The 26379-nt window shown below is 41.1% G+C and overlaps 1 protein-coding gene across 2 annotated transcripts in view; it reads left to right on the top strand.

The window, feature by feature from the left end:
- Positions 1-25946, top strand: part of arhgap35a (Rho GTPase activating protein 35a) — a 155277-nt gene extending 129331 nt beyond the window's left edge. For both annotated transcript variants that reach the window (XM_061878628.1, XM_061878627.1), the window contains 4 exons: positions 4965-5042; positions 10061-10192; positions 17053-17158; positions 24168-25946. In XM_061878628.1, coding sequence (XP_061734612.1) covers positions 4965-5042; positions 10061-10192; positions 17053-17158; positions 24168-24666 — 815 coding nt within the window. In that variant the 3' untranslated portion in view covers positions 24667-25946. The remainder of the gene's footprint in view (positions 1-4964; positions 5043-10060; positions 10193-17052; positions 17159-24167) is intronic.
- Positions 25947-26379: the final 433 nt, after the last annotated feature.

Raw genomic sequence — 26379 nt, 5'->3', positions numbered from 1 at the left:
GTAGGTATTTTGAAAATTTTTGGGTCTTTTGTTGACTTTTCCAACTTTTATCCTCCCCACACTGTGGGACTCGGCTGGGTGTGTTATGGACATTTTTGGCATCCTGGGACTTGCGCGGCCGGCGGCGGGACTTGTGGGACTCAAACCTGGGTAGGTATTTAGAACATTTTGGGGGACTTTTGATGACTTTTGTCACATTCTCCCCCACTTCCCGTGGGACTTTGCTGGGTGCGTTTTGGACATTTTTTGCATCCCGGGACTTGTGCGGCCGGCGGTGGAACTCCTGGAACTGGAACCCAGGGAGGTTATTTTGGACAAATTTGGGACTTTTGACCATTTTGGCCGCCTTTTCCCCTCTTCTTCCCCGCCTTCCTGTGCACCATTACTGGGTGTGTTTTGGACATTTAGACAAAAATACTTTCAAGCATGTTTCACTCAATATAGGTCATAAAATCTCAGCAACAAGCTGTAATATCTTACTGAGATCATTTAGGACCAAAACCCTTAAAACAAGTAAAACTCTCTAACATAAAATCTGCTTAGTGAGAAGAATTATCTTATCAGACAGAAAATAAGCAAATATCACCCTCATTTGAGATACTGTATTTCCTTGAATTGCCGCCGGGCCTCTAATTAATTTAAAACCTCTTCTCACTCCGGCGCTTACCAAAGGAATGCGGTAAAGGCAAGCATGCGCTAATTATTTAAAAACCTCTTCTTACTCCGGCACTTACCAAAGGCATGCGGTAAATTTAGGCCTGCGCTTAAAAATTTGAGTGTGATGTAAGGATACCATCATGAAAAGCACATTTAATAAAAAAAAAACGTTATTATGGTCTTACCTTTTACTTATAAATTGAGTCAATGCGCAGCTCCTTCTGATCAAAAGCATTGATAACTTGTTTATAGAAGTCTTCCTTATCTTTGTTCAGTTTTAAAAGTCTCGATGGAGATCTTCCTTTATTACCTCCTGCTTCGATTGAAAGTCCAGTTTAGAAAACAGTTTTATTTTAAATATGTAATCCTCCATGTTAAAAGTGCAAGCGAGAGGAAAAAATAAACACACGCTGCTCACTCTTGCTGCTTGTTGTCACTTCTTCTGCAGCCGAGTAGTCGCAAGAAGGATCACTAGCGCCCTCTACCACCAGGAGGCGGGAGTCTTTTAATGACTCATATTTGACACACGCAGCTACGGTATATTAATAAAACATAGCTGCTTACTGTTCTTTTTAGCATATTCAATAGCTTGGACCTTAAATCCTACTGAATAGCTCTTAATCTTCTTCCCTTTATGCGATTTCAAATTATTGAAATCAGCCTCCTCCATTTTGAAAATGATGACAGGTAAAGTGTCACTCGTGACGTGACGAGTTTGACCCGGCGGAAATCCTAGGCATATGCTAATTATTTTGCGAAACGAGTTTGACTTGGCGGAAATTCTAGACACGGGCTAATAAAAAATAATATTTTGCGCAAGGAGTTTGACCCGGCGTTAATCCTGAGCCGGCGGTAATGCTAAGCATGTGCTAATTATTTTGCAAAACGAGTTTGACCCGGCAGTAATTCTAGGCAGGCGCATACTATATACCCGGCGGCCATTCAAGGAAATACGGTATTTCGTCTTACTTAGATTTCAGTTTTTGCAGCGCAAACAACAGGCTTTTTTAATAACTATTAGTTTTAGTTTCTACCAACCGGCATAGCTCGGTTGGTAGAGTAGCCGTGCCAGCAACTTGAGGGTTGCAGGTTCAATTCCAGCTTGTGCCATCCTAGTTACTGCCGTTGTGTCCTTGGGCAAGACACTTTACCCACCTCCTAGTGCCACCCACACTGGTTTAAATGTACCTTAGAGATTGGGGTTCACTATGTAAAGCGCTTTGAGTCCCTTGAGAAAAAGCGCCATATAAATATCTGCGCTGCTGATCAGCCTCCGCTTGGGATGGTTTCCTGCTGGCTCCGCTGTGAACGGGACTCTCGCTGCTGTGTTGGATCCGCCTTGGACTGGACTCTCGCGACTGTGTTGGATCCATTATGGATTGATCTTTCACAGTATCATGTTCTCATATGTTCTCATAGTCATCAGTATCACAGTATCACGTTCTCATAGTCATTATTGTCACCGATGTCCCACTGGGTGTGAGTTGTCCTTGCCCGAGGATGTCGTAGTGGTTTGTGCAGCCCTTTGAGACACTAGTGATTTAGGGCTATATAAGTAAACATTGATTGATTGATTGATTGATATAATTCACTAATTCACTAGACTTCTACAAATGCTACATAGAAATGTTATGAAGTCATTATTGAACATGAGCAAATACATTGTGGAAATTACAACTGTTTTTTTTGAGTATTTGGTTTGTCGGTCGTAACTGTAATGTTTGCTGCTTTCATGTTACTCCCGGTGCCTTTCATGTGCTGTCAGCAGGTATCAAAGTCCCAACAGGGACCGCCTTAATAAGCGTTTAACATAAACCCTCAGACATCACTCTTGACTGTGCCTTTCGTGTGCCAGTAAACATAACTGTGCAAGCAGATGGTGGGGGGGGAAGCCAAGGTGGAATGTATTCAGTGATAAACATGAGGGATGGGAGTTTTTTTCCTCGCCGCTGGTTGTGTGTATCTCGGGTTCCAGTGCAGCCTTGAATCAAACATAAATCCATCAAAACACTCTTGTAAACAAGCACAAGTGGGTTAAGAAAAGTATTCACGGCCTCTAGTTCCTTGTTAATATTGTGTGCCTATCAGTTTGTCACTTCAGAAATGCTTTACAGCCTGGATGAATGAAGACTAGCGTGTTAAGCACAAAAAGGACATTTTGATTTGGCCATTAGAGCAGCCTCGACCTTCTTCTTCATGCCTCAGCGTCAAGAAACTCTTCAAACTTAAAGTGTTTGCAAAGTACAAAGAAGAAGAACCATGATAAAAATCCTGAATTTATTTCATCCATCCATTCTTTCATTCTCAAAATAATCTTACTTATCTCACCATATGAAATATGACTTAGTTCACCAATTATTATGTATTTATTTATTTTTACTGTGATTACTTATGGAGTATATTGTGAATAAATTGAGAACAGGAAGTGAACAAAAGTTTAAGCAACTGTTATGTAAAAGAAAAGGGGTGGGATTAAGTCAGCTCTGCTTCTTCCTGCTCCTTTTCGAACATGTTGAAAAGAGAAACTGGAAGTTTTCTATGTATCATGTTGTATGCATGCATGTTGCAAATAAACTCAAACTCAAGCGTGTTCTACACACCACACTGCAAAAAGTCAGTTTTCAAAATCTAGGGGGAAAAAATAAAACATTTGGGGTATTTTACTTAAGCAAAATTATCTGCCAATAGAACAAGAAAATTTGGCTTGTCAAGATTAGCTAACCTCAATGAACCCCAAAATACCTTCAAATAACAAGTGCACCTTTCTTGATAAAAAATAAATAAATATGAGACGTTTTTTCTCAGTATGTTAAAAAAAAATTCTTAAATTGAGTAAATGCTACTGCCATTATCTTGACATGATATGCGCTCGGCTTTACATTTCTTGAAACCTGCAAACTTATACTAAAAACTAATTTATTGTTCTTAATGGAAAGGCAACAATCAATCAATCAATCAATGTTTACTTATATAGCCCTAAATCACTAGTGTCTCAAAGGGCTGCACAAACCACTACGACATCCTCGGTAGGGCCACATAAGGGCAAGGAAAACTCACACCCAGTGGGACGTCGGTGACAATGATGACTAGTTACTCTCGGGGTCTACTAGCCGCTCAGGAAAGTCGTATGGTCTAAAAAGGCATTTTCCCATCGATAACATGACATCATCGCGCCAAATGTGTGCTCTTTCAATCAGTGCGCAAGGTACATATATATGTGTATGTATATATATATATATATATATATATATATATGTATATATATCTGTGTTTATGTATGTGTATGTATGTATATATATATATTTATATATATGTACAGTATATGTATATATGTGTTTATATATATATATATATATATATGTATATTTATATATATGTATGTATGTACAGTATATGTATATATGTGTTTATATATATATGTATATATATGTATATATGTACAGTATATGTATATATGTGTTTATATGTATATGTAGATATGTGAATGTTTATATGTTTGTATATATATATATATATATATATATATATATATATATATATATATATATATATATGTGTGTGTGTGTGTGTGTGTATATATTTATGTATATATATATATGTGTGTGTGTGTGTGTGTATATATATTTATGTATATATATTTATGTGTGTTTATATATATATATACTGCCCGGCCCCCGGCCAATTTTCTTTATTATTATTGTAATTTTGAAGAATTGATCTGAATGTGCATGAACTATTTCTGTTCAAAATAGTTAAAATTGTCACATGTTAAATGTTTAAATATTAACTGTCCGTTTACTGTACTGTGCCAACTGTACTACTATAAGAGTACGTCTTTTCTATTGTTTCATTGAAAATAAAACAGCAAGGTCCATTTGGCTGTCATCTGTTTTAATTATGAGACACAATTGTGTCAAAGTCATGATTTTTTTAATTTCATGCTTGAAATAAGAACTTATTTCTTAAAAAAAGTAGTTGTATACTTGTGAGTGTTGATGACACAGTTTTGCAACAGTTCTAGTTTCAAGAATATTTTACTCAATTTAGGTCATAAAATGTCAGCAACAAGCTGTAATATCTTACTGAGATCATTTCGGACCAAAACCCTTAAAACAAGTAGAACACTCTAACATAAAATCTACTTAGCGAGAAGAATTATTTTATCAGACAGAAAATAAGCAAATATCACCCTTATTTGAGATATTTAATCTTACTTAGATTTCTGTTTTTTCGGTGCTCAGTGGAAGTAAACGACTTGCATACTTGACTCGACCAATCCCTAAAAATGATGTACTCTGTTTCTCCAGGCTTGAGCACGGAGGGCATCTACAGGGTCAGCGGCAACAAGGCGGAAATGGAGAGCATGCAGCGTCAGTTTGACCAAGGTATGGATGGAGCAATGTCATTTATTCTAGCAATTATACACATTTCTCGGCTGCGAACCGAAAAATGCCGAGTGTGAAGCGACCGGAATGAGAATCAGCACCTCCAAGTCCGAATCCATGGTTCTCGCCCGGAAAAGGGTGGAATGCCATATCCGGGTTGGGGAGGAGACCCTGCCCAAAGTGGAGGAGTTCAAGTACCTAGGAGTCTTGTTCACGAGTGAGGGAAGAGTGGATCGTGAGATCGACAGGCGGATCGGTGCGGCGTCTTCAGTAATGCGGACGTTGTATCAATCCGTTGTGGTGAAGAAGGAGCTGAGCCGGAAGGCAAAGCTCTCAATTTACCGGTCGATCTACGTTCCCATCCTCACCTATGGTCATGAGTTTTGGGTCATGACCGAAAGGATAAGATCACGGGTACAAGCGGCCGAAATGAGTTTCCTCCGCCGTGTGGCGGGGCTCTCCCTTAGAGATAGGGTGAGAAGCTCTGCCATCCGGGAGGAACTCAAAGTAAAGCCGCTGCTCCTTCACATCGAGAGGAGCCAGATGAGGTGGTTCGGGCATCTGGTCAGGATGCCACCCGAACGCCTCCCTAGGGAGGTGTTTAGGGCACGTCCAACCGGTAGGAGGCCACGGGGAAGACCCAGGACACGTTGGGAAGACTATGTCTCCCGGCTGGCCTGGGAACGCCTCGGGATCCCCCGGGAAGAGCTAGACGAAGTGGCTGGGGAGAGGGAAGTCTGGGTTTCCCTGCTTAGGCTGTTGCCCCCGCGACTTGACCTCGGATAAGCGGAAGATGATGGATGGATGGATGGATATACACATTTCTGTGTCAGTCTTGGTTGACAGCTAGAATCCTAATTTTTAACCTATTCTGAAGTCATAGCTATTAGTAAATCTAAAAATTAGTGAATATTCAGTGACCGAAAATGTTAACTTTCATCACTAAAGCACCATTGCCGAAATTGTATGATGTGTTAAGACATGCACCTGGGGATAGGCTGAATGGCAACACTAAATTGGCCCTAGAGTGTGAATGTGAGTGTGAATGTTGTCCGTCTATCTGTGTTGGCCCTGCGATGAGGTGGTGACTTGTCCAGGGTGTACCCCGCCTACCGCCCGAATGCAGCTGACATAGGTTCCAGCACTCCCCGTGATCCTGAAAGGGACACGCGGCAGAAAAAATGGATGAATGAATGGATGTTGTAAGCAGGAAGGGCACACTTGTCTGGAGTGGAGGCAACATGTCTGATGTGTGGAAGCACTTCAGTGTGTCCGAGAAAGACTTGCGGATAGCGATCTGCCAAACGTGCAATGTGGAAATATTAAGATGCAAACACATTGACCAAATAATTAATTTTTTTCAAGCTGCAATTGTTAATCGATTAATTCAATTAGAAAAAAGTTTTGATTTATCATCCCTGGCCTTGATTAATCGTTTTAGCCTCACTGTTATAAATGCATTAAATCCAGACCGCATGGAGTGCCCGGAAATGTAAATATTGCAGACATAGTTTTTGCAGATGAGATTGGTGATCCGTGGGTGTGTGATCTATCCATCCATCCATTTTCTACCGCTTGTCTCTTTTGGGGTAGCGGGGGGCGGGGTGCTGGAGCCTATCTCAGCTGCATTCGGACAGAAGGCGGCGTACACCCTGGACATGTCGCCACCTCATCACAGGGCCAACACAGATAGACAACATTCACACTCACATTCATAGCGTGTGAATGTGTGTGATCTAAACAGCGGATAATTATTTTCTTAATAATGCACACATTTTAAAAGTTCAATTGTAGTGCCATCCATCCATCCATCCATCTTCTTCCGCTTATCCGAGGTCGGGTCGCGGGGGCAACAGCCTAAGCAGGGAAACCCAGACTTCCCTCTCCCCAGCCACTTCGTCTAGCTCTTCCCGGGGGATCCCGAGGCGTTCCCAGGCCAGCCGGGAGACATAGTCTTCCCAACGTGTCCTGGGTCTTCCCCGTGGCCTCCTACTGGTTGGATGTGCCCTAAACACCTCCCTAGGGAGGCGTTCGGGTGGCATCCTGACCAGATGCCCGAACCACCTCATCTGGCTCCTCTCGATGTGGAGGAGCAGCGGCTTTACTTTGAGTTCCTCCCGGATGGCAGAGCTTCTCACCCTATCTCTAAGGGAGAGCCCCGCCACACGGCGGAGGAAACTCATTTCGGCCGCTTGTACCCGTGATCTTATCCTTTCGGTCATGACCCAAAACTCATGACCATAGGTGAGGATGGGAACGTAGATCGACCGGTAAATTGAGAGCTTTGCCTTCCGGCTCAGCTCCTTCTTCACCACAATGGATCGGTACAACGTCCGCATTACTGAAGACGCCGCACCCATCCACCTGTCGATCTCACGATCCACTCTTCCCTCACTCGTGAACAAGACTCCTACGTACTTGAACTCCTCCACTTGGGGCAGGGTCTCCTCCCCAACCCGGAGATGGCATTCCACCCTTTTCCGGGCGAGAACCATGGACTAGGACTTGGAGGTGCTGATTCTCATTCCGGTCGCTTCACACTCGGCTGCGAACCGATCCAGTGAGAGCTGAAGATCCCGGTCAGATGAAGCCATCAGGACCACATCATCTGCAAAAAGCAGAGACCTAATCCTGCGGTCACCAAACCGGAACCCCTCAACGCCTTGACTGCGCCTTGAAATTCTGTCCATAAAAGTTATGACAGAATCGGTGACGAAGGACAGCCTTGGCGGAGTCCAACCCTCACTGGAAATGTGTTCGACTTACTGCCGGCAATGCGGACCAAGCTCTGGCACTGATCATACAGGGAGCGGACCGCCACAATAAGACAGTCCGATACCCCATACTCTCTGAGCACTCCCCACAGGACTTCCCGAGGGACACGGTCGAATGCCTTCTCCAAGTCCACAAAGCACATGTAGACTGGTTGGGCAAACTCCCATGCACCCTCAAGAACCCTGCCGAGAGTATAGAGCTGGTCCACAGTTCCACGACCAGGACGAAAACCACACTGTTCCTCCTGAATCCGAGGTTTGACTATCCGGCGTAGCCTCCTCTCCAGTACACCTGAATAAACCTTACCGGGAAGGCTGAGGAGTGTGATCCCACGATAGTTGGAACACACTCTCCTCCCATCTTAAAGAGAGGAACCACCACCCCGTTCTGCCAATCCAGAGGTACCGTCCCCGATGTCCACGCGATGCTGTAGTGGTGATGTGCAAAACAATGAAGGTTATGAAAGCAGAAAAAATCTTTATTTTAACTATTTACTCTAATTACTCATATTGTTGTTACTCAGCAGTTGTTACTGGCTGAGTAACAACAACATGAATGTCGCACGGAAATATTCCCTGGCAGCTTCTGCATCCCACAGGGATTCTTCTTTTGTGTTTCTGCACCTGCGGTTCCCACACAAGGTTGCAACATTATTTGTCAACACTGTCTGCTCTCATTTTCTCGCACATTTGACCCCTGATGTTCTGTGTACCTACACTCTGTCCTCCTGTGTTGATTAGTTAATTGTATCATTTTACTTTTAATAAAAAAAAAAATAAAACGGGTCCAACAGACCCGAACACCACACAAGGGGATTTGCCATTGGTTTCCTTACTTTAGGTATTTACCAAGAATTTTTTTTTCGGTGCATCCCTTCTAAAAACTGTACACTGACTACTCTAATGTAGCCCCAGGAATTATCACAAATGATAAATGTCAGGGGTCGGCAACCCGCGGCTCCGGAGGCCGCATGTGGCTCTTTGATCACTCTGATGTGGCTCATCTGCATACTTCCCAATTTTCAGGGAGGTTTCCGGATTTCAGTGCTTCTCCCAAAAATCTCCCCAGGATAACATCCTCAGGTTTTCACTCGAACAACAATATTGAGGGCGTGCCATGATGGCAGTGCCTTAAGCGTCCACTCGACCATGTTGTCGCGTCTGCTTTTATACTATGCTATCTGAGTGCCGGCCGGTCGTATCTAGTGTGCGGCTACTGACACAACGCTTTGGCGACTGCAAGGCATACTTGTTCAACAGCCATACAGGTTACACTGAGGGTTGCGATATAAACAACTTTAAGACTCTTACTAATATGCGCCACACTGTGAACCCACACCAAACAAGAATGACAAACACATTTCGGGAGAACATCCACACTGTAAGACAACATAAACACAACAGAACAAATACCCAGAATCCCATGCATCCCTAACTCTTCCGGGCTACATTATACACCCCCGCTACCACCACAACCCACGTGCGTCGGTTGTGGTGGGCGGGGTTTGGTGGTAGCGGGGGCAGATAATGTAGCCCGGAAGATTTAGGGATGCATGGGATTCTGAGTATTTGTTCTGTTGTGTTTATGTTGTCTTACAGCGCGGATGTTCTCCCGAAATGTGTTTGTCATTCTTGTTTGGTGTGGGTTCACAGTGTGGCGCATATTAGTAAGAGTGTTAAAAAGTTGTTTATATCACAACCCTCAGTGTAACCTGTATGGCTGTTGAGCAAGTATGTCTTGCAGTCACTTGTGTGTGTCTGCAGAAGCCTCATACAACATGTGAATGGACCGGTAAGCTGTTTTTAACGGTTTTAGAGGGCGGCACACGCATTGCCATCATACCACACCCTTATTATTGTTGTTAGGGTGCAAATTAGCAGACCTGTGAGAGAATAGTTGCTCTGGAATACGGGAGACTCCCGGTAAAATTGTGAAGGTTGGGAAATGTGGTGTTGTCAAGTGGCCTTTGAATAAAACCCGCGGGCAGCACTAGTATGAAATTTTCATGTTAAGGTACGGGCCACATGCCTGAGAGTCCTAGTTTATACATATCACAAAGCAAACACTTTGTACGCTGTGTTATTTCATTTTAAATTTCAAAAGAGTCTTGTGGCTCCCATTGTTTTCTTTATTTGGTGAAACGGATCAAAATGGCTCTTTGAGTGGTAAAGGTTGCCGACCCCTGATATATGTGAAGGTTTTTCAGCATTCATTCAATGACTGTCATGTTGTCTGTTCATCAGATCACAACCTAGACCTGGTGGAGAAAGACTTCACTATCAACACAGTAGCCGGAGCCATGAAGGCCTTCTTCTCCGAGCTGCCTGAGCCTCTTGTACCTTACAGCATGCAGGGGGAGCTGGTGGAAGCCTTCAGTAAGTCTGTGTGGGAGGAGGGAGTCTTCACTAAAACGTAAAAGCGTATTAGATTTGCTTTGAAATCCTGTTTGCATTTCTTGGACTTAACAAGCAAAAAGTCTCCCAATCCAAGTCCATTCATGGGGGGAATTGGATTCACCTCTTAGTGAGAGCTTAGCAGAAAAAGGATGGCGGAGAGAATATGGAAGATGACAGCAGGATGCAGGAGAGTAAGGGCCTTCTTTTGACTATGTGCTCCCACTCAGGAATAAAGATTGAAGGCAGAACTTAGACTTGCATCATGGTAAAGATTTAGCCCCAAGGCTGCATTGTGCCGTCACATAGTGTACGCATGCATGTGTGTGTGTACATGTGCGTGTGTGTGTTTGTCATATTTTTTTAAACGGCCCCAGCGAGACCCCTGAGCCGTGACAGGGACCTGATAAGGCTCCTGCAGGCGGTGCCACAACAGAAGAAATGAAGGCTTGCGAAAATGAAAAAAAAAAAAAAAATAGAGCAAACCCAGACACGCAATTTGAAAGCTTCATTTTGTGGAAGATTGCCAAGTAATGCATTGCTTTTTCACCATTTTGCCGACAGCTGGGTTAAAAAGGAAGACGCTATGGTGTATTTAGAGTATTGTTTAAAATGTACACTGCATTTACGTTGTTAAATTCCATTCTGATGAGTTAGAAGATATTTAAGCAGGCCGAGGCTTGCAAGGGAATCCAAGGGTGGCTGGTTCAAATCCGACAAATGTGCATGTCTCATGCACTTGATTAATTACAATTAAGTCCTCAGCTGTATTCGTGTTTAGGCCAAGGCCGACCAATTAATCGAACAAAAAATAAAAATAAACTTGATATAGTTGCCGGCGCCTATAAAATTCCATGTCCAATCCGTTTTGTTTGCTTTTTTCGTGTGTCTATTCCAGTGGTTCTCAAATGGGGGTACTTGAAGGTATGCCAAGGGGTACGTGATATATTTTTTTTAATATTCTAAAAATAGCAACAATTCAACAATCCTTTATAAATATATTTATTGAATAATACTTCAACAAAATATGAATGTAAGTTCATAAACTGTGAAAAGAAATGCAACAATGCAATATTCAGTGTTGACAGCGAGATTTTTTGTGGACATGTTCCATAAATATTGATGTTAAAGAAGTCTTTTTTTGTGAAGAAATGTTTAGAATTAAGTTCATGAATCCAAATGGATCTCTATTACAATCTCCAAAGAGGGCACTTTAAATTCAATGTGTAGAAATCTTTATTTAAAATTGAATCAATTGTTTATTTTTCGACAAGTTTTAAGTTATTTGTATATCTTTTTTTCCAAATAGTTCAAGAAAGACCATTACAAATGAGCAATATTTTGCACTGTAATACAATTTAATGAATCAGAAACTGATGACATAGTGCTGTATTTTACTTCTTTATCTCTTTTTTTCAACCAAAAATGTTTTGCTCTGATTAGGGGGTATTTGAATTAAAAAAAAATGTTCACAGGGTGTACATCACTGATAAAAGGTTGAGAACCACTGAATTAATCGAACGAAAAATAAAAATAAACTTGATATAAATTTCCATGTCCAATCCTTCTTATTTGCTGTCTATTCCAGTCAGAGTGCAAGGCAAGGCAACTTTATTTATATAGCACATTTAACCAAAGTGTTTTACAGGTTAAAAAGCATAGAGCAAAAAATCAAAAAAGGAAAACAAACAAAGAACATAAACACCAAAGTAGCTAAATAAGAAGAAGTAAAAACATTGCCAAATAATAATAATAAAAATGCGACAAATACCGAGGAAAAAACGTCCAGGTGTGTTGATTTTTAATAGCAGAATTATATGAACAGAGTGAATCTTCTAGTCAGTTATCCACAACTTTTGTCTCTGTGGGCTCACGTAAAAAAGCTTTGCGAGTCACTACTTGCTAATGGGAAGCGCCGTAGAACAGTGTTTTTCAACCACTGTGCCGCGAGATACAGTCTGGTTTGCCGTGGGAGATGATGTAATTTTGCCTAATTGGGTTAAAAATATTTTTAGCAAACCAATAATTATAATCCGCAAATAACGTGCCGTGTCTTTACTGTCTAGAGCTCGGCAGAGTAACCGTGTAATACTTTTCCATATCAGTAGGTGGCAGCAGGTAGCTAATTGCTTAGCAGATGTCGGGAACATGGTTTGTCGTGATCACAATGTGCAGACGAGAGCGGGAGGCAGTGTGCAGGTAAAAAGGTGTCTAATGCTTAAACCAAAAATAAACAAAAGGTGAGTGCCGCTAAGAAAAGTAATTGAAGCTTAGGGAAGGCTATGCAGAAGGAAACTAAAACTGAACTGGCTACAAAGTAAACAAAAACATAATGCTGGACGACAGCAAAGACTTAAAGCGTGTGGAGCAGCAGACGGCGTCCACAAAGTATATTCATACATGACATGACAATCAACAACAAAATAGAGAACACGACACACAGGAAAACAGCAAAAGACTCAAAATAAGTCAGGGCGTGACGTGACAGGTGGTGACAGTACACCTACTTTGAGAAAAGACCTATAGTGATGCATGTGTGACGCTTAACTGGCCTCGTGGTGAGGTTTTGTTCTCTCGTGGAGGCAGTTTGAGATGAACACAGCGTGAAGGTAAGAATGATGATTTATTTCAAACTACAAAAACAAACTAAGAACAGAAATACTGGCACAAAGGCACTAGAGACAAACCAACAGAACTAGCTTGGGAGCTAGAAGGAACAAAAAGCGCTAGCATGTGAACTACGGACAAGCAAACAAAAGAATAGCGTGGAAGTTAACGAATACGAAAAGTCTTTACCACAAGCGAGGGTAGCGACATCACCTGTTGCATGGGATAGCAAACGAGAATCCGAGACCGAATGAAAAACAAGGGCAGGCTTAAATAGAAGGGATAATCAGAAAGTAGGTGCGTGTGAAAAACAAGGTAGATGACACAAATGGGTAGCTGTGGAAACGGAACAAAACAGGAAGTGCCACCAGGAACTAAGGAAGTCAAATAACAAGACGAGATACAAAACAGAACCAAAACCAGAATATGCCATGATCCGGGTAGCGGATCATGACAGCATGCTTGGTTATGGTTAAATTTATATCCAACAATTGCGACTTTTTACCGTCAATATCTGCTGCTGCTGAGTTTCATTTTTTTAATGTTTTCTGCTGGTAGTGTGCCTCGGGATTTTTCCAATGAAAAAACTGTGCCTTGGCTTAAAAAAAGGTTGGAAAACACTGCCGTAGAATAAGAAAAATTAAAAGGAAAGAATCTGATTCAAAAGCCAAATGTCCCGTCATAGAAATATTTTAAACGGAACTAGTTTGCCCAATTGGGCTTCACGGTGGCAGAGGGGTTAGTGCGTCTGCCTCACAATACGAAGGTCCTGCAGTCCTGGGTTCAAATCCAGGCTCGGGATCTTTCTGTGTGGAGTTTGCATGTTCTCCCCGTGAATGCGTGGGTTCCCTCCGGGTACTCCGGCTTCCTCCCACTTCCAAAGACATGCACCTGGGGATAGGTTGATTGGCAACACTAAATTGGCCCTAGTGTGTGAATGTGAGTGTGAATGTTGTCTGTCTATCTGTGTTGGCCCTGCGATGAGGTGGCGACTTGTCCAGGGTGTACCCCGCCTTCCGCCCGACTGTAGCTGAGATAGGCGCCAGCGCCCCCCCGCGACCCCGAAAGGGAATAAGCGGTAGAAAATGGATAGTTTGCCCAATTGTTTTGGATAACGGTGGCAACAAAACAAACTCAAAGTTTACACTTTACTGCTATTACAGCATCGTTTGTGTTGTGCAACATGCTTGTTAATAAATGACCAATTTCATTTCCTTCACACTTGTACACCGTCGCACTTTGACCTGGCCAAAATGTGTTTTTTGATGCTACACAAGGAGAGTCCAAAAAACGCCTTGTGGACGAGAACATCTGCTGCTTAGCGTCCGCCTTGCTCACATGCACACAGGGAGCGACTGTTGGCTGGTGATGTCAGCTTTTCTGACTCACTTCTCGCTGCCATCGGCCTTAACACACCCTGTGTGTGTGCAACTGGAGGTTCATGTCATCTGCAATGGGTGTGTTTGTTCTCTTGTGTGTGTGTGTGTGTGCGTGTGCGTGTGCGTGTGTGTGTGTGTGTGTGTGTGTGTGTGTGTGCGCGCGCGCGTGCGTGCGTGCGTGCGTGCGCGTGTGTGTGTGTGTGTGGTCCTTGTGACATCCATTTTAATAACGTGTATGAATGATGTCCTGTTACAGGATGAAATCACTGTCTTCTATACCAGTGTTTTTCAACCTTTTATGAGCCAAGGCACATTTTTGAGTTGAAAAAAATGCAGAGGCATTTTTTCAACGCAAAAAAAGAAAAGTTAAATAAATAAATGATAAATGGGTTGTACTTCCATCCATCCATTTTCTACCGCTTATTCCCTTTCGGGGTCGCGGGGGGCGCCGGCGCCTATCTCAGCTACAATCGGGCGGAAGGCAGGGTACACCCTGGACAAGTCGCCACCTCATCGCAGGGCCAACACAGATAGACAGACAACATTCACACTCACATTCACACACTAGGGCCAATTTAGTGTTGCCAATCAACCTATCCCCAGGTGCATGTCTTTGGAAGTGGGAGGAAGCCGGAGTACCCGGAGGGAACCCACGCAGTCACGGGGAGAACATGCAAACTCCACACAGAAAGATCCCAAGCCTGGATTTGAACCCAGGACTGCAGGAACTTCTTATTGTGAGGCAGACGCACTAACCCCTCTGCCACCGTGAAGCCCTGGGTTGTACTTGTATAGCGCTTTTCTACCTTCAAGGTACTCAAAGCGCTTTGACACTACTTCCACATTTACCCACTCACACACACATTCACACACTGATGGAGGGAGCTGCCATGCAAGGCGCCAACCAGCATCCATCAGGAGCAAGGGTGAAGTGTCTTGCTCAGGACACAACGGACGTGACGAAGTTGGTACTAGGTGGGATTTGAACCAGGGACCCTCGGGTTTCGCACGGCCATTCTCCCACTGCGCCAGGCCGTCCCTTTGACAGTAAAGAGTCGTCGAAATTGTTGGGTATGACTTTAAACTATAACCAAGCATGCATCAATATAGCTCTTGTCTCTTGGGGCGGCATAGCTCGGTTGGTAGAGCGGCCGTGCCAGCAACTTGAGGGTTGCAGGTTCGATTCCCGCTTGTGCCATCCTAGTCACTGCCGTTGTGTCCTTGGGCAAGACACTTTACCCACCTGCTCCCAGTGCCACCCACACTGGTTTAAATGTAACTTAAATATTGGGTGTCACTATGTAAAGCGCTTTGAGTCACTTGAGAAAAGCGCTATATAAATATAATTCACTTCACTTCAAAGTAGGTGTACCGTCCCCACCTGTCACATCAGGTGATTGCTATGAGTTGTTGTTGGTTTTTTTCCCCTTGGCCTCAGTCTGGACCCCCTCTCCATGGGCCCAGGTTTAGACCGATTTTTTTTAATTTTATTTTATTTTAATCTTCATTTTTTTTTTCTCCCATTCCCCCCCCACTTGTTTACCGGTATCTCACCTTTTTTTTTGTAAGGTGCGCTGGAGGCCGGCAGACCAGTCAGCGATCCTGTTCTGTCTCCCTGTAATGTTTGTCTGATCTTGAATAGGATTGTGCTGAAAATTTTAATTTTCCTGAAGGAATAAATAAAGTACTATCTAATCTGTCTAATCTAATCTAATCAAATCACACCCTGATTTATTCAGAATGTTGCTGTTTTCCGGTATGTAGTGTTTTACTTCTTGTTTTGCGCTCCTATTTGGGGGTATTTTCCTGTAGCAGTTTCATGTCATCCTTTGAACGATATTTCCCGCATCTACTTTGTTTTAGCAATCAAGAATATTTTAGTTGTTTTTATCTTTATTTGTGGGGACATTGTTGATTGTCATGTCACGTTCGGATGTACATTGTGGACGCCGTCTTTGCTCCACAGTAAGTCTTTGCTGTCGTCCAGCATTCTGTTTTTGTTTACTTTGTAGCCAGTTCAGTTTTAGTTTTGTACTTCATAGCCATCCCTAAGCTTCAATACCTTTTCTTAGGGGCACTCACCTTTTGTTTATTTTTGGTTTAAGCATTAGATACTTTTTTTACCTGTACACTGCCTTCCACTGTTTCCGACATCCTGTAGCAGTTTCATGTCTTCCTTTGAACGATATTTCCCGCATCTACTTTGTTTTAGCAATCAAGAATATTTTAATAGTTTGTATCCTTATTTGTGGGGACATTGTTGATTGTCATGTCACGTTTGGATGTACATTGCGGACGCCGTCTTTGCTCCACAGTAAGTCTTTGCTGTCGTCCAGCATTCTGTTTTTGTTTACTTTTTAGCAAGTTCAGTTTTAGTGTTGTTCTGCATAGCCATCCTTAAACTTCAATACCTTTTCTTAGGTGCACTCCCCTTTCGTTTATTTTTGGTTAAAGCATTACACACATTTTTACCTGCACGCTGCCTCCCGCTGTTTCCGACATATACAAAGCAATTAGCCACATGCTGCCACCTACTGATATGGAAGAGTACTACATGGTTACTCTGCCGAGCTCCTGACAGTACAGACACTCAACAACAACACATCATTTGCAGACTATAATTACTGGTTTGCAAACAATATTTTAACCCAAATAGGTGAAATTAGATCATCTCCCACGACACACCAGACTGTATCTCACGGCACACTAGTGGTTGAAAAACATTGTTCTATACTGACAGCTGAGTCATTATCCTCTTCCAACTTTTCTACAAACAACCCCTCATCGTTACATTACCTTGTATTTGTCCTGTCCTCCATACTAAACTCGCCTCTCTTGTTCTCTGCCGCCATTCAGAGATCAACGACAGGGAGCAGCGCTTCCTGACGATGAAGGACATCCTCCGCTGCTTCCCCAGAGAGAATTATGAGGTCTTCAAATATGTTATCAGCCACTTGAGCAAGTGAGTGAGATACGGGGTTTCGGACAAGTCCACCTGATAGGTGGTGCCAGCTACACTCCTGGTCCTCTTTAATGTCCCTTTTTCCAATGCGTGGTGCCTACTCGCCACGCCGCCAATAATTAAAATAAGCGCTGCTGCACTGCAAAACTGAAATCTAAGTAAGATTAAATATCTCAAATAAGGGTGATATTTGCTTATTTTCTGTCTGATAAGATAATTCTTCTCACTAAGCAGATTTTATGTTAGAAGGTTTTTTCTTGTTTAAAGGGTTTTGGTCCTAAATGATCTCAGTAAGATATTACAGCTTGTAGCTGAGATTTGACGACCGACAGTGGGGCAAAAAAGTATTTAGTCAGCCACCGATTGTGCAAGTTCTCCCACTTAAAATTCATCATAGGTACACTTCAACTGTGAGAGACAGAATGTAAAAAAAAAATCAAGGAATTCACATTGTAGGAATTTTAAAGAATTTGTTTGTAAATCATGGTGGAAAATAAGTAATTGGTCAACCATTCAAAGCTCTCACTGATGGAAGGTTTTGGCTCAAAATCTCACGATACATGGCCCCATTCATTCTTTCCTTAACACGGATCAATCGTCCTGTCCCCTTAGCAGAAAAAAAGCTCCAAAGCATGATGTTTCCACCCCCATGTTTCACAGTAGGTATGGTGTGTTGGGACACAACTCAGTATTCTTCTTCCTCCAAGCATGACGAGTTGAGTTTATACCAAAAAGTTCTATTTTGGTTTCATCTGACCACATTCTCCCAATCCTCTGCTGTATCATCCATGTATCCATTTTGGTATAAACTCAACTCGTCGTGTTTGGAGAAAGAAGAATACTGAGTTGCATCCCAAGAACACCACACCTACTGTAAAGCATGGGGGTGGAAACATCATGCTTAGGGGCTGTTTTTCTGCTAAGGGGACAGGACGATTGATCCGTGTTAAGGAAAGAATGAATGGGGCCATGTATCGTGAGATTTTGAGCCATTTTGAGCTTTGAAAGGTTGACCAAATACTTATTTTCCACCATAATTTACAAATAAATTCTTTAAAATTCCTACAATGTGAATTCCTGGATTTTTTTTTTTTTTTACATTCTGTCTCTCACAGTTGAAGTGTACCTATGATGAAAATTACAGACCTCTGTCATCATTTTAAGTGGGAGAACTTGCACAATCGGTGGCTGACTAAATACTTTTTTGCCCCACTGTATGTTGAGTAAAACATGCTAGAAACTAGAATATCAAGTGTTGCAAAGCTGTCACCAACACTCACAAGTATAAAACTACTTTTTTAAAGTAATGATTTCTCATTTCAAGCATGAAAAAAAATAATTGCTGTGGATGCTGCAGTATTATGCTCCACAGTCTCCACTTTGCTGCAGAAATCCTTCTTGCTGCCCTCAGTCTCATCTTGGATAAACATTGTTTTTACCTCGCTGGAGGTTGATACCTAAAGGAGCGGCGCTCGAAGCAGTGCACTCTTGTAACTCTCCTTGTTGTTGCTGCTGCTGTGCAATACAATAGTCATTAGGTGGATTCGTCAAGAGACATTTTTGTGGTTCGCATGCCTTGCACATTTGTTATGAGTGTGATGGCACATGAGGGGTGACTCACTCGCAGCTACAGTACAGTAAAGTACGCACACACGTTAACGTTGTGGCTTACAAAAAGAATGAAATAGAGTCCGCTGGGCGTCATGATTACCAGAAAAGTCCTGTAATGTTTTGATGGCCTGTGTGTCATTATTAGGATGAGCGCATGGCATGGGCTTCACGTTTTAATCACTGGCAGATGTTCTGTTGGTGGGCGGGGCCAGAGTAGTTGTGTCGCAATATACTGCATTATTATCAGCAGTATATTACTGCATAGTTATCAGCAGTATATTACTGCATAGTTATCAGCAGTATATTACTGCATAATTATCAGCAGTATATTACTGCATAGTTATCAGCAGTATATTACTGCATAGTTATCAGCAGTATATTACTGCATAGTTATCAGCAGTATATTACTGCATAGTTATCAGCAGTATATTACTGCATAATTATCAGCAGTATATTACTGCATAATTATCAGCAGTATATTACTGCATAATTATCAGCAGTATATTGCCACTGTCTAATGTCCAAGTAAATATAGTTTCACAGTTCTGCCAGTAAAGCTAACCAATACTTTTTTTTAATAAAATATGTTGACAAATTTAAACTGTTTATTGCATTCACTTATTTCCGTGCTGTATTTATTTAGATATTATGATGTAGCATAGATTTTCCCCTCCATCATATTATACAAATCCAATCCACTTATTCATATAGCACAGTTTAAAAACAGGAAATGTTTCACAAAGTGCTGCAAAGTAGTTAATATACACATTTGAAACCAAGATAAATTTAGTGCAAATAAACCTTAAGGAATATATACATAAAAGATAAGAAAATAGACAGAGATCAGACTACTTTCATGCTGATGACCATATTGGTCATATTGTACAATAAATACATCATTTGTAAAATTGAGGAGAAAATATAATGTCACAAGGATTTAGTAGTTAAAATATGTATTTTTAAAAGAAAAATATTTTCATAAAATGTAGGGGAAATATTAATGATAAATAAATCATTAACATTTATTTTCTTAAGATATTGCCATTACTTTTTTCAATGAAATTAGTATGAAATGTTTTATATTTATTTAGAAAAAAAAGTTTCTAAATAAAATTGTTTTTTTTTTGGGAGGGGTAATATTTTTATATTTAACTCTTTTGTTATGAGCCAGAATAAAAATTTACAATTTTACAACAATAAATGTTACTTTTTAAAATATGTATTTCCCTTGTAAAATTGTACATTTATGTGTTAATGATATTTATTACCGTTAAAATGCATAAAATTCAAGGAACATTATTTGTCATACCTGTACACATTTTTACATATACGGTACGAAATGTGGACTCAGGTTTCGGAAAGTATTAAGAAAAACATTTATTTTCGGGCAATGAAGAAAAAAAGTTAGAAATATTGAATGGAAAATATATATATATATATATATACACAAACACACATATATGTATGTATATATACACATATATGTACATGTATATATACATATATATGAATATATATGTATGTGTGTGTGTATATATATATGTATCTATATATATGTGTGTGTATGTATATATATATATATATATATTTTTTTTTTGTGTATGTATATATATATATATATACACATATATGTATGTATATATATATATAATATATATGTATGTATGTGTGTATATATATATATATATATATGTATGTATCTACATATAATATATATGTATGTATCTACATATAATATATATGTATGTATGTGTATATATATATATATATATGTATATATTTACAGTCGGGCCTCTGGACAAATTTTTTTATTGTAATTTTGAAAAATGTATCTGAATGCACATGAACTATTTATGTTCAAAATAGTTTTAAATGTCCCATGTGAAATGTTTATATATTAACTGTCAGTTTACTGTACGGTGCCAACTGTACTACTATATGAGTACGTCTTTTCTATTGTTTCATTGAAAATTAAACAGCAAAGTGCATTCGGCTGTCAACTGTTTTAATTTATGAGACATAATTGTGTCAAAATCATAATGTTTTATTTTGTGCTTGAAGTAAGAAATTATTACTTTAAAAAATTTGTTTTGACACAGCTTGGCATCACTTGATATTCTCGTTTCAAGCATGTTTTACTCAATATAGGTCATCAAATCTTATCATCAAGCTGTAATATCTTACTGAAATCATTTAGGACCGAAACCCTTAAAACAAGTAAAACACTCTCACATAAAATCTGCTTAGTGAGAAGAATTATCTTATCAGATAGAAAATAAGTAAATATCACCCTTATTTGAGATATTTAAAGGCCTACTGAAATGAGATTTTCTTATTTAAACGGGGATAGCAGGTCCATTCTATGTGTCATACTTGATCATTTCCAGATATTGCCATATTTTTGCTGAAAGGTTTTAGTAGAGAACATCGACGATAAAGTTCGCAACTTTTGGTCGGTAATAAAAAAGCCTTGCCTGTACCGGATGTAGCAGACGATGTGCGTGTGACGTCACGGGTTGTGGAGCTCCTCACATTGTTTATAATCATGGCCACCAGCAGCAAGAGCGAATCGGACAGAGAAAGCGACGATTTAATAATTTGAGCGAAAAAGAAAGATTTGTGGATGAGGAAAGTTGGAGTGAAGCACTAGAGAAAAAAAAAGGCGAGGGCAGTGAGAGCGAGTCAGATATTAGACACATTTACTAGGATAATTCTGGAAAATCCCTTATCTGCTTATTGTGTTACTAGTGTTTTAGTGAGATTATAAAGTCATACTGAAAGTCGGAGGGGTGTGGTGACCGCCAGTGTCTCTGATGGAAGCTAAAAAAGTCGTAGCTGCCTCTTTGACAGCTGCAGGAGGACGCAAGCTCCACTCACGTCTCAGATAAAAGCCGACTTATTACCACAATTTTCTCACCGAAACCTGCCGGTTAACACGTGTTAGAGAAACATGTTCGCTTGACCGCTCTGTTTCATATTAAAGCTTCACAACAAACAAAGAAACATCGGCTGTGTTTCGGTGCTAAAGGCAGCTGCAATCCACCGCTTTCCACCAACAGCATTCTTCTTTATAGTCTCCATTATTAATTGAACAAATTGCAAAATATTCAGCAACACAGATGTCCAAAATACTGTGTAATTATGCGATTAAAGCAGACGACTTTTAGCCGTGTGTGGTGCTGGGATAAAATGTCCGCTCCAACCAATAACGTCACAAACACGCGTCATCATTCCGCGACATTTCCAACAGGACACTTGGCGGGAAATTTAAAATTGCAATTTAGTAAACTAAAAAGGCCGTATTGGCATGTGTTGCAATGTTAATATTTCATCATTGATATATAAACTATCAGACTGGGTGGTCGCTAGTAGTGGGTTTCAGTAGGCCTTTAAGAGGACCGTATAGAGGAGGCTAATGAAAGGGATGCCAGGGAGAATTGCAATTTTAAATTTCCTGGGAGTTTTTTCTTGAAAACGTCGCGTAATGATGACGTGTACTCTTGACGTCACGGACTGTTAGGAAATATGAGCGCTGCGCACACACACAGCTAAAAGTTGTCTGCTTTAACCGCATAATTCCACAGTATTTTGGAGATCTGTATTGCTGAATCTTTTGCAATTTGTTCAATTAATATTGGAGAAGTCAAAGGAGAAAGATGGAGTTGGGAAGCTTTTAGCCTTTAGCCACACAAACACACGGTGATTCCTTGTTTAAAATTTTACTATCCCAAAAACTTTACTATGGATCACAGCGGACATGGATCCCAACCGAATGTCAACCGGCAGGTTTCGGTTAGAAAATTGTGGTAAAAAGTCTCTTCTTATCGGAGATCAGCTGAGCTTGTGCCGCCCATAAAGCTGCCGTCGACTTCCCTGAGACACTGCGCGTCAACACACCCGTGGACAAACCCCTCCGACTATCAGGTATTGTTAAACTCACTAAAACACTAGCAACACAATAGAAAGATAAGGGATTTCCCAGAATTATCCTAGTAAATGTGTCTAAAAACATCTGAATTCCCAATGCAATCGCGTTTTTTTTTTCTATCAATATCCCCAAATACGAATCTTTCATCCTCGCTCAAATTAGTGGGGAAATTGTTGTTTTCTCGGTCCGAATAGCTGTTTTGTTGGAGGCTCCCATTAGAAACAATGTGAAGATGTGAGGAGCCATCAACATGTGACGTCATCGTCTGCGACTTCCGGTACAGGCAGGGCTTTTCTGTTAGCAAGCAAAAGTTGCGAACTTTATCGTCGATGTTCTCTACTAAATCCTTTTGGCAAAAATATGACAATATCGCGAAATGATCAAGTACAGGGGCGCTCACACTTTTTCTGCAGGTGAGCTACTTTTCAATCGACCAAGTCGAGGCGATCTACCTCATTCCTATTTATAATTTATATTTATTTATTTATGAAAGAGACATTTTTGTTAACAAGTTAATGGTGTTTAATGATAATACAAGCATGTTTAACACACATAAATTCCTTTCTTTCATGAAGTCAAGAATATAAGTTGGTGTATTACCTGATTCTGATGACTTGCATTGATTGGAATTAGACAGTGGTGCTGATAACGTCCGCATTTTCAAATGGAGGAAAAAAAAAAGTCCTCCTTTCTGTCCAATACCACATGAAAGTGGTTGGATTTGGCATCTCATTTGTCCAACTTGCATACTCGTTTTTAAACACTTTGTTATGAGAGTAGCATATGTGTGTGGCCCTTTAATGTCTGGCAGCAGGTGAGTGACGTCAGTGAGTGTGCGGGTGGGCAAGCAAGTGAGAAAGCGGTCGCTGAGGGCGGGGGAGAAATACATTGGCATCAAACTCCGTAGCTTGCTAGCTTTCTGAGACTCTTATTTTGTTAGCACAGGCAGGATGAAACAGGTCTTTTATGGTGAAGACAGGAACTGTGCAGTCGGTCTTTAGAGTTTTGACAGCAGGTACGGAGTCTCTAGAAATAAAATGTGTTTCTCTGCGTCCGCCCTGTTAGTGATTTTTTTCTTAAATATGAGCTCGCAGCAGCCAGCGTCATATCACAAGATCCTCGGGTGCCAAGAATGTCAAACAACTGACGAAAGTGAAGTCTTGGTATGATTGATGATTGCTCATTTTTATGTCTATTTTTTAATGCCTGGCTTGAGATCGACTGACACACCCTCCGAGATCGACGTAATGATCAAGTATGACACATAGAATGGACCTGCTATCCCCGTTTAAATAAGAAAACCTCATTTCAGTAGGCCTTTAATCTTACTTAGATTTCACTTTTCGCAGCGTCGTCCTTCCCTTGAGCAAAATAGTTCAATCAACAGCGCCCCTGCTGGTTGCAGCCAAGCAGTGCACTCCATTTTGACCTTTCCCCCTTAAAATGATGATTATATGTTCTTCCGCACAGGGTGAGTCAGAACAACAAGCTGAACCTGATGACCAGCGAGAACCTGTCCATCTGCTTCTGGCCCACGCTGATGAGGCCCGACTTCACCACCATGGACGCCCTGACCGCCACCCGCACCTACCAGACAATCATCGAGAGCTTCATCCACCAGTGCTCCTACTTCTTCTACAATCAGCCGCTGGCCGACGGCCTGCCGGGCTCGCCCTCCTCCACGCTGTCATCTTACGGCGGCGGCGGCACCTCGGCGTATTCCTGCATGGCCGGCGGCTACTCCTCCTCGCCGGCCCCGTCCCCGCCGACCCCTTACGTGCTGCCGGCCACGCCCCCTGTCATCCCGCACTACGGCCCCCCCATCCACCACCATCACCACCACCACCATCATCACCAACACCAGTCGCCGCCCCACTCCCCGCCTGCCACCCCCCAGTCGCCCATGCCCGCCCTGATGCCGCCCTCCCTGCACCCCCATCACCCGCCCACGGAACAACACACGCTGTGAAGCAGGGATCAAGGGAAGACGGATGAGAGGAAGTCGGGACGTCGCGCTGGTTTGTTTGCATCCACACCCCGCCATCTTGTTTGTAGCCATCTTCCTTCTTAATGGACGCCACGCTTTCTGGCCACACATTTCACCTTTCATCAGTCTTCACTCCAGGCTCCTTGTAAGCACGCAAAAGAAGAAAAAAGAGGGGAGAAAAAGCCAACCAACCGGTTCTGCAGATTGGTGCACTCACGCCTCTCTCGGCCTTCATCAAAGTTTTTTTTTTTGTTTTTGTTTTTTTTTAATTCATATCAAATCCTCCCCTCAAATATTTTCTTTTTCTCCCGTGAGTCATTGCTGCAGTCGTCATAGTAAGGACTTTGTCCACAAAGCACTTTCCTGAGCACTTTTTTTGGGGGTGTCACGTGACAGCCACCTTGGGCTGAGTCCTGCGGGAGCGCGCCACTGACATCTAGTGGACAACACGGTTATTGCAAGCCACTAACAATAAGCGTTTAGGTGTCTTTTTTTTTTTCCTCCTATTTCTTCGTCTTTTACAGTCGATTGTAAATATAAAAAAAACCCCACAAATAATTGAGATTATCCCGCTCACGTCGCCTCAAAACTTGCAGAAGGACATTAAAAACACTGAATTACCGGATTGGAGATATTAGCACAATTTGAAGGCTCATATTTCACTTTTTATTGGAGGAAATAATTAGTCAACATAACGCAAAAGGGGTATTTTGGCCAGCACGAAAAAAGAACAAAAATACATTTCATGAATAAAGTCCCTATAATGCGTGGAAATAGTTATTGACTCTTCAATCATAACATTAATTCCGGCCTTTATTCTCCTTATAACTAATTAATATGGGAAAACGTTCTTAAAAAAAATATAACACCAATTTGCCCTGCTCTTTTATTTCCGTGATATTTGCCCCTTTTTCCTCTTATCACTACATGGTTAAAATAACTTATGTAAAATAGTCGATCACGACGTTACACCTGTGACATTTTAAAAGAAGCTACGAAAAAAAGATTAGCAATTTCATGAAAAACATGTTTTACTCCTTTACAATTACACATTCATCCCACTCAAATTTTGATATTACTTTTGTGCATTTTGTAGTATTATGACCTAATTTTGTTCTGTTTTTTGAAAATAGCTTTTTTCTTCTCTTTCCACACTTAAAATAGCAAATTATTGAAATAAGATATTTACAAAAGTAAAGCGGTAATACTAGTTTTTTTCCTGGTAATCTTACAACTTTGGTATAATCACTACTTTTGTTAGATCATACAATATATATGTATATATATATATATATATATATATATATATATATATATATATATATATATATATATATATATATATATTATTCCCTTTGGGGTCGCTGGTGCCTATATCAGCTACAACCTGGCGGAAGGCGGTGTACACCCTGGACAAGTCACCACCTCATTGCAGGGCCTGTTATTTGTATATATATATATACATATATATATATGTATATATATATGTGTATATATATATATATATACACAAATAACAGGCCCTGCAATGAGGTGGTGACTTGTCCAGGGTCACCACCTCATTGCAGGGCCTGTTATTTGTATATATATATATACATATATATATATATGTATATATATATGTGTATATATATATATATATACACAAATAACAGGCCCTGCAATGAGGTGGCGACTTGTCCAGGGTGTACACCG

The sequence above is a fragment of the Nerophis ophidion genome, linkage group LG18 (genome assembly GCF_033978795.1).
Source record: "Nerophis ophidion isolate RoL-2023_Sa linkage group LG18, RoL_Noph_v1.0, whole genome shotgun sequence".
NCBI lineage: Eukaryota > Metazoa > Chordata > Actinopteri > Syngnathiformes > Syngnathidae > Nerophis > Nerophis ophidion.
This window is presented reverse-complemented; position numbering and strand designations above follow the sequence as displayed.